Source organism: Protomyctophum parallelum (genome assembly GCF_964188405.1).
Source record: "Protomyctophum parallelum genome assembly, chromosome: 14".
Taxonomy (NCBI): domain Eukaryota; kingdom Metazoa; phylum Chordata; class Actinopteri; order Myctophiformes; family Myctophidae; genus Protomyctophum; species Protomyctophum parallelum.
In genome coordinates, this window is record NC_139709.1 from 15,940,696 (window position 1) to 15,950,695 (window position 10,000).

At 42.9% G+C, this 10,000-nt stretch overlaps 2 protein-coding genes across 3 annotated transcripts in view; both read left to right on the forward strand.

Moving 5' to 3' along the window:
- The window catches only part of piezo2b (piezo-type mechanosensitive ion channel component 2b), a 131,775-nt gene that overhangs the window by 56,447 nt on the left and 65,328 nt on the right, over positions 1–10,000 (forward strand). For both annotated transcript variants that reach the window (XM_083782150.1, XM_083782149.1), the window contains exon 14: positions 7,922–8,042. In XM_083782150.1, the coding sequence (XP_083638276.1) occupies positions 7,922–8,042 (121 nt within the window). The remainder of the gene's footprint in view (positions 1–7,921; positions 8,043–10,000) is intronic.
- On the forward strand, positions 4,249–5,601 carry LOC310870500 (serine/threonine-protein phosphatase 2A 56 kDa regulatory subunit epsilon isoform-like; the record flags this gene model as incomplete). The annotated part of the gene is made up of 1 exon (XM_083781736.1): positions 4,249–5,601. One exon carries the CDS (start codon positions 4,249–4,251, stop codon positions 5,599–5,601), a length of 1,353 nt encoding a protein of 450 aa, XP_083637862.1.

Here is a 10,000-nt window from a genome sequence, read left to right on the forward strand (position 1 = left end):
AAACCATTTCAAGTTTTTGCTATATGATTGTAACGCGTAACGAGCCTTTCCTGCCATGTCCTTCGGCATATAGAAGGAGCTCTATAATGTGGGTGAAAGGGTCCTTCCGTAGCTAGCTGCCTGGCAAGGATGTCTCCATGTATTAATGATAACGTGGACATTGTTTTGGGCTTGGGGTCAAGTTACTCTTGGGTTGCCGTGACGACGGATGGATCTGGGAGAAGCTGGCCAAAACCAAGGCTCTGATGAAGATAAGACTACATGTGCTGATAAGAATGATTTAAGTTCCATTCTGTACCAGCTCAAACAGAATATTTCCCTGTTAAGTGAGAGAACACTTTTTACCATCTTACTGTCAAATTCATCTGATTCTCTAAATATAAATGATTTATTATATAACCACCAGCTGTTTCTGAGTCTCCTTTATGTTGTGAGTTATTCCTTACTTCACAGGAAACCGTTTTTATTGTAAAAGAAATAGTGCCTCAAATCTTATCCATCACATGCGCTATTAAATCACATGTAATGTGGGACAACCTTAAGGGATAGTTCACTCAAAAAGTTGCACCATGTCCGCCTGTCTGTCTGTGAATAGCTAATCTTCGCCACAGTTGACCCGGTTCACTGTGAAACTTTGCACGCACACTCCCTAGATGCCACCAACAGGCGCTATACAATACATCCTCTAACTATTTATATTTAATTATTGTGTTTACTGATTTATAACAGTCTTTGTTGTGAATGCCATTATTATTGTGATTTTGGAACACATGTTCTACCTACCATATGCTGTAACTATTTCATTGAAACAACAACCCACACTGGACTTAACCCACTCCTCATTAATGGTAAAACAATAGAACAGGTAGACAGCTTCACATATCTTGGACTCACACTGGACAATAGACTTAGGTTTGATCAACACATTACATCTATCCAGTCACGCTTTCAGCAAAGACTCCATGTAATCCGTAAACTAAGATCATTATCTGTTGCTCCTCATCTTCTGCTATTATTGTACAAAAGCATTATTCAACCTGTTCTGTTGTATTGTTCTGCATGTTTCTACACCATACTGTCCATGCCTAACAGGAACAAACTTTTCAGTATCACCCGTATTGCTTCCAAAATCATCGGACTTCCTACACCCACACTTTCTGATATGAACAATAACGCCATCACACGACTAGCTCTCTCGATATCAAATGACACTGACCATCCTCTGTATCGTTTCTTTAACCTCATGCCATCTGGACAAAGATACAGAACCTTGCCATGGAAAAAGGTCTGTTTTAGTAGGAGTTTTGTCCCCTCAGCCATCGTGGCATTAAACAAACTTCCCCGCCGATAGGATGGTTCTGTACACAGTGGGGACCTCATGTTTTGTTTTTGTTTTTTGTACTGTCTTGGTGTTATGTGCTCTGTGTTGTTTTTGATGTGGGTGTTGAACTGTTTGTGAACAGATTGTGAAGACAAATATCCTTCGGGACAATAAAGATTATTGTCTCCAACAGGCCGAAGGCATGGGGGGAGAGTATGTTTTGCACTCCGTCCGTCCGTCCGTGTGTGTGTCCGTGAGCAGCTAATCTCCGGCACCGTTAACCCGGTCGATGCCAAATTTTGCACACAAACTCCCTGGATGCCAACGATGAACCTCTGCCCCAAAATTTCCAGAACGGCCTGTTATAGCGCCACGGCCGCTTTGTGCAAAACAAGTTTTTGCACAGTACACCTACAGATTTTGTCCAAACATCGCGCAAATTGGTACACAGTCTCTCTAGTTCACATCTGGCTTTTAGAGCGCCACCAGGAGGCCGACTTTTGTAAAACACATTTTTGGATATTACTCCTCCGGATTTTGTCCAAAAATCCAGCAAATCGTTACACAGTATCTCCATAGTCATGTGCTCAAGACGGATGTGTCTGATATTTCATATTCCATCCTAATTGGCCAACATTGGCTTTCAAATTTTGCAGGATTGGCCTGTTTTGAACAAAAAGCCTCAAATCATGAACGCAGCGTGCAATTTGACGTGAAATCTTTCACGCACTTTCCTACTAGGCTGAGGAATATAGCCCACCCATTTCACATTGGCCTGTTATTGCGCCACCAACAGGTGGATTGTGCATGCGTGCGATCAACACGGATCTGCACCATTTAGACCCGCTGCTTACCTGTCTGTCTAGCATCAAATGTTGGATGAGTGAGAACTTTCTCAAGCTAAATGAGGACAAGACAGAAGTTCTCATAATCGGCTCTAGTGAGCAGAAAGAATCAATATTAAGCAGACTTGGCAACCTGACTGTAGACAGTAACAGTACAGTAAAGAACCTGGGGGTTATTATTGATTCCGAATTGAATTTTAATTCACACATTAATCATGTTACCAAGATTGCCTTTTTTCACCTTAGAAATATTGCACGAATCAGAGCCTATGTGTCCTTGGACGATGCAAAAACGCTAATCCACGCCTTTGTTTTCTCTCGGCTTGATTACTGCAATGCACTTTTTTCAGGACTGCCTAAGAAAACAACTGACAGATTACAACTTGTCCAAAATGCAGCAGCCAGAGTTTTAACTAGAACTAAGATGAGAGAACATATTACTCCAGTTTTGGCATCACTGCACTGGCTTCCGGTTGTTTTTAGGATTGATTTTAAAATTCTTTTACTTGTCTATAAAGCCCTCAATGGTCTCGCACCTTCCTACCTACATGACTGCTTGCCTAAATATGTCCCAAACCGCTCGCTAAGGTCTTCCACTGCTGGCCTGCTCGCTTTGCCTAAAAAAATGGCAACTAAAAAATACGGGGAAGCAGCTTTTTGCTTCTACGGGCCATCGGCATGGAACAAGCTCCCTCTGTACCTTCGTCAGGCAGCCTCTGTAGAAATTTTTAAAGCTCAGCTCAAGACCCACTTCTACAACATTGCCTTTAAGTGATCTTATATTTTGTGTTATTCATGTCCTCACTGTATTGCATTACTGCTTGTTTTTTAATGTCGTTGCCTTGCTTTTCTTTTATGCTTTGCTTTTATTTTATTCTCCATTGTTCTGTAAAGCACTTTGAGCTGCATTTGATGTCATGAAAGGTGCTATACAAATAAAGTTTTATTATTATTATTATTATTTCCCATATTCCATCCTGATTGGCAAAGATTGGAACAAACAAACAAAAAACATGTTTATATTACTCCTAAACATTCCTATCCTCCTGGTGGAGACCTGTGCCCAGAAGGGCACTTTTTCTAGTTATTATTATTATTTATTTGATCACAATGGAATTAGTCCCCTGACTGTTTGTGCCATCCTGATAATTCTGTATCGCACTTTTGTGAATTGTATCTTGAATTGATCAAATAATTAAAATAAATCAAATCATACCTGCAACCCACTACAAGTTCCATCTACTGTAAGTCATTGTCTATCTTGGCTATTAACTGCTACTTCTAGGACTGCTCACAATGCACGCCCAAAACAAACATCCTGACCTGAGCTCCGAGGAGCACTTTTTCTAGTTCACTACTACTCTCTCTAGTTCAATACTACTCTCTCTAGTTCACTACTACTCTCTCTAGTTCAATACTACTCTCTCTAGTTCAATACTACTCTCTCTAGTTCAATACTACTCTCTCTAGTTCACTACTACTCTCACTACTACTCTCTCTAGTTCACTACTACTCTCTCTCTACTTCCTATATAAGGAGTTCTAGTATGGGAATGTATAGTGAACCCATCAGCACATTTCGGACACTGCTGGCGTCACCATTAATGATGTCACTGCTGTCGTGTGCCAGATAAATGTCTGCATTTTTCTGTTCAGCGCAATGCGTGCATGCTGTATGGGTTTACGATAGCGTCCATAGGTTGTACCCTACTTTTCCTTGTGGGATGAGTCCACCGTACAATATGGACACCACTGCAAGATGGCCTAATTGATGGTTAGATGCATCTCTGTTATCTGTGCCATTGTCTCAATTCAGTAATATTGACAATAGGATAAATAGATATTAGCATCGAATCGAATACGGTCCAAGGAACGGATCAAAGCCTTGTGGTTCGCGGAACGGAAGCAACGGGAATGTACCTTGAGTGACCGGAAACATTTTGTACCGTATTCTGTTCTTAATGGGAGTCGGATGATTATATCGGTAGAGGCTCTTTGCAAACGAGCTGGAAGTAGAATAGTTTACACATTATCCCAACATAGGAAACACTCATTGCACGGCACACACACACACAGAGGAACCATGTCTAAATCCATCTCAGCGGCCATGATGCCCGTGTCTGTGGGCAAAGTGGACGACTCATCGCAGAAGCCAGCCAGGAAGGCCAAGCAGAAGGGGAGCTCCTACCAGCTACGCTCCCAGCGCAAACCCGACGAGCCCCTGCCGAGGGACGTGCCGGCACCGGAGCAGCTGGAGCTGTTCCTGAGGAGGCTACAGCAGTGCTGCAAGGTGTACAACTTCAAGGACCCAAAGTTGGACCTCAAGATGAAGGAGAGCAAGCGCTCGGCGCTTATCAAGCTGGTGGAGTGCGTCACCGTCGGCAAGGTGACGGAGCAGGCCTACCCCGAGGTGGTCAGCATGGTCTCCTGCAACATATTCCGGACGCTTCCGCCCCGCGACAGCAGCGAGTTTGACCCGGAGGAAGATGAACAGGCGCCCGAGGCTTCCTGGCCACACTTACAGCGGGTGTATCAGTTCTTCATAGAGTTCTTGCAGAGTGAGGACTTCCAGCCCAGCATTGCCCGGAAGTACATAGACCAGACGTTTGTTCTGCAGCTGTTGGGGCTGTTTGACAGTGAAGACCAAAGGGAGAGGCACTGTCTACAGATAGTCTTACACAGAATGTACCGCAAGTTTGTGTGGCTGAGGGCTTTCATACGAAAACAGGTTAACAATATTTGTCTGCGTTTTATTTACGAGACAGAGCACTTCAATGGAATTGCTGAGCTTCTGGAGCTCCAGGCAAGCATAATCCAAGGTTTTACTCTGCCCCTGAAAGCGGAGCATACACAGTTTCTGGTCAAAGTGTTGATTCCCCTTCACACTGTCAAGAGCTTGTCGATCATACACCAAGATCTGGTGAGTTGCATAATACTGTTCCTAGAGAAAGACCCAGCACTGACAGAACCAGTCGTCAGAGGCTTGTTGAAGTTCTGGCCAAAAACCTGCAGTCAAAAAGAGGTGTTGTTCCTCAGCGAACTGAAGGACATCCTGGAGTTCATCGAGCCCGCCGAGTTTGTGAAGATCCAGGAGCCGCTCTTCAAGCAGATCTCCAGGTGCGTCTCCAGCCCTCACTTCCAGGTGGCAGAGCAGGCTCTGTACTACTGGAACAACGACTACGTCGTGAGTCTGATTGAGGCCAACTCCAGCGTCATCCTGCCCATCATGTTCCCCAGCCTGGACAGGATCTCCCAAGACCATTGGAACCAGGCCATAGTGTTGCTGGTGTGCAACGTGCTGAAGGCCTTCATGGAGATGAACAGCGCCCTGTTTGCCCAACTCACCGCCGCGTACGAGGAGCGCCAACGTGACGAGACGAAGGGGAAGGAGAAGACACGGGGGATGTTGGAGGACCCGGAGAAGTGGAGACCATAGGATGGGATCTTATTCTCAACCTTTTTAATTTCAAGGAGCTCCAGATAGATGATTATTATCCTTCAGACCCCCAATCTACACTGTAAAATCCTTTTGTACAATTTCAGAGCTACAGACCTATAATTCTTAAAGACCCATTGGGGGTCCCTGGACCCGGACCACACACCATAACTCTTAAACTCCACCAACCTCCCTCTATCAATGCCATGCCATGTGTGCCCCACCCCAGATTCAGTGAGAAATGGAAAGACCCCATAACCCCTATTTGGTTGTTTGGTTTCTTTGTTGCTCTTTAATTGAAATGAATGGCTTTTTTTCTGCATTGTGCACTCAACTCTATTATTATTTCACTGTAAATAAACAGTTTTTTTTACCCTCATATGTTTTTGTTTTGTTTTAGTTTTTCCCCTTAAGGTAATATTACTGTGAACGGAAAAAACAAACATGACGTCACAGGGGCATGATGAAAACGGGGGGCTACTTAAAGCAGATGTAACAAATCCATATATGACGTCATGTCTGAAAGCCAGACGTTGGAGGGGCCTCAAAAATAATAATTGTTTTTATATCCAGAGACTCCCGTCCAGGACAGCCTTCAGACGTGCCTCCTCAGGAGACTTGGCTCAGATCTGAACCCATTTGATTTGGCGTTCGGAACCCGTTGCAACCGCATGCCCTTGCTGAAGTCGACCCCAGGCAGGGTTCGAACCCACAGCCTTCCGCATGAAAGGCATAATGCTCTAACCACTGAACTCGGAAATGATGCGTATCTCTGGATCCACATAGAAACGGCGTGGCTACAATTGGACAATTCAGACTTCATGTTGTCTATGACGTCACATATCTCTGATGTACAGTATTCCTCTGAATCTGCTTAAGGCTTCAGCGCAATCACAGATTGTGAATGATTATTAAATATAAATATTTAAAAAAAAGTATAAAACATTTGAAGAAACTTGAAGAAAGTTATTGGAGGAACTATCTAGTGTCAGTTTGGGAGATCAGCTCTGGACACAGAATGAAGCGTTCCGTCAGTTGGAAAATCCCAAGTGAGGCGCTTTATGTTTACCAAAGTGAAGCGATTCAACACAGGGGGTGCTAGGCTTTTGCAGAGCCACGGAATAAAAAGACAAAAAACTGAAAAAAAGAAAAGAAAAACGACTTGTGTCGGGGGAGCGGCGTTATTAAAAGGCATAATAATAATAATAATAAATTGTATTTGCATTACACTTTTCATGCACACGGAATCTCAGAGTGCAACGTAGTTAAAATGTATATAATAATAATAAACGGTTATAGCACCTTTCATGACAAATGCAGCGCAATATGCTTTACAGAGAAATAAAGAAATCACACCTGTGTGAAGTGAGGGGCACTTATCATTGTACATCATCATGACGTAAAATAGACAGTATATTTGCTCAGACACTCAAATTTCTCCATTCATTGTCAATGGGAATGTGTCAATGTGGACAGACACCAAGAGCTGGATATAGGATGGGCACACATAAAAGCATTAAAACAATAGAAAAAAACACAAAGTAGCATTAAAACAATAGCGAAAAACATAAAACGGAATAAAGGCAGAACCGTGATACATGGACAGAAAACTCGACCAGTGCTTTAAAGCTGTCTACAGAGGATGCCTGTCTAAGGTGTAGTGGGAGTATATATAGTACTATGACATGACGCAGCTGGAGGATGGAGGCACTACTGTACAGTATGCCCTCCCGATGGGGGCTCCTCACTGGTAGCTGAGCCAGTATAGCACTGGTTCTACTGCATGTCCTCCCGGTGGGGCTCCTTACTGGTAGCTGAGCCAGTACAGCACTGGTTCTACTGCATGTTCTCCCGGTGGGGGCTCCTTACTGGCAGCTGAGCCAGTACAGCACTGGTTATACTGCATGCCCTCCCGGTATGGGCTCCTTGAGAACCAGTACAGCACGGTACAAACAGCAGTGGCAACACAGAAATGTGTTGGTACTGGGATGGTTAATTACCATAACAACTAGGGGAGAGAAAGAAGGAGTAAAACATAGTTGGCAACTCTGAATAATTAATTGAGTGGTCTAGCCCCTACCACTTACCGTACATTATAATTATGCTAATTATAATCGGAGAAACATTGTGCAACCAAAATGTCAACTAGTAATTTTGTGCAATGTTTTTTAGATTATGGGTTTGTCTAAGCATGCATTTACTATCTGCAGATGCTGTGTGTGTTGCGCTGAGGATTTATCGTGTGTGTGTGTGTGTGTGTGTGTGTGTGTGTGCGTGTGCGTGTGCGTGTGCGTGTGCGTGTGCGCGTGCGTGTGCGCAGATCCTGTGTCTGCTGAGTTTCTGGCTGCTGTTAAGGCAGACTTTGATGGAGAGACAAGACAAGTTAAAGGAAGAGGAGACGTCTCTGTCAGATGTTCATGTAGAGGAGAGCAAGAAGAAGGGTAGGGGAGCACACACCACAGCATGCACTACAGTATATACACGTGGAAATCCAACTGGCTTTGTACATTTTAACCTATTCATTGTCATACGCCGGGTGTCACGCAAAATGTCTTTAAGACCCACTTTGGGGCTGTGGTCGATTGTGTTGTCATTGTGTTGGACGTTCCAACAATAACACAGGTAGAAAAGGGGAGATCCGGGCACTCAGAAATGAAATAGGGAAAATACTTTATTAAACCAACATGTTTCGACCTAAACGGCTATAACACAGGTATCAGCATTGCGTTTTTGCGATGGATCGTATACAGTGATAACGTTTTGTCATAAGGCAAAACTTTTCGTATTGTGGAGCAGGGACCCAAGCAGTGACAAGAAGCCAAATCCACGCAAGAAGCTGCTTTGTTTGCACCTCCAACATACTCCCTTTTTCTATTCATATCGTTGCTGTCAGGCAGAAACCTCTCATATCCATATTCTAGCTTTTTAAGTATGTTTTTTTCGTAAATCAACGCCCTACTTGATCATACTACAGCATCACACAAATAGATCTATAAGCTGGAAACCGAGCTTGTCAATCTGTTATCTGCTATTTGTTTCTTTAAATTCTGAAAATTAACTGTTTTGGACATATGAGGTTTCCACTTGATGATAGGTACTACAACTATCATCAATCGCACAGTGCGCTGGCCTGATAGACTCCAGAATCTCAATCTCACCTGCTGTGCTCAATCTGGCTAATGACAAGCCTCTCAGTTGTTAAAAAAAATATATATATATATATTTATTTATTTTCGCACTGTGCGATTCAAGTCACAGGCAGTGGCACATTGCCACACAGGCAGACACACTCCACATGCACATTGGAGATTTGAACAGTCAGAATGTTCAAATGTGTTTATGTCCCCCACAGACTTAGTGGAATAATACAATATTTTTGTATATTTTTGTAAATATTGTATTTTTATATACTTTTTTTTTTTTTGCTCAGTCGACTATTAGTCGACTAACAGCAAATGTATTCATCTATCAGTCGACTATACAAATCCTTAGTCGGGGACAGCCCTACTGTGCAGTAGCTATAAGAATAGTGAAAATAGTCGACCTATAAGCTCACAATGCGCCGGTCTGCCATTTCTTTTACAAGTTTATTGTTCAAAAGGTTTGAATATGAGAATGTGCCCAAAATAGGTTGAAAATGCAAAGGCATATTCTGGTCTTATCCTGTGTCATTTTACATTAGGGCACCAGATTATTCTACCAGACATTTCACCTACCAACCCCCTATAAATGGTCTTACTCTTAATAGAGTACCAAGTCTGATTAGTACAACGTTTCGTAAGCCTGAACCCTGCTAAAGCCCCAAACTGGCAATACATTTCCCAGTGATTCTCCGGGCAATACAATGAGAAATTCACCAACTTCATCAAATCCAGATTTGTCTGATTGTCAGGTCGGAACGTGAATGCCAAGGTCTAGTTTACATAAGAAATGTGAGATGTACAATAAAGTATGCACAGAATAACATTTGCTCTATAAGGCATGGTATGTTCAGTATGTTAATTTTGCTTGCTTCTTGAAAAGAACTTGAGCTACCAGCCAAATGCTGTCATGCTTTAGCTGTGATCATTCATCAACTCAATTAGCCGCAGGTAGTCAACACACGTTCAATCACTTATCATAAAAAATAAAGAAAATAATATTTTGAATGCTTGTTATCCTGCCAGCCCTCGTCACCTTTCTTTTTATGGTTGTGTCCTGCACCAGTACCTAATTTGTAACTTCTTAGAAATTAGGTAGCTCTAAATTTGGACGTGTTTTGTCATCTAATTTCACTGGCAACCCAGCCTCCCACATTCTTACCCTGACCAATTAAGCATTAAGCCAAAGCCCATATCTAACCTAATGCCTAAACACAGTCCATGTTTGTACCTGAACTTAGGTTGTCTCTGGCTGTTTG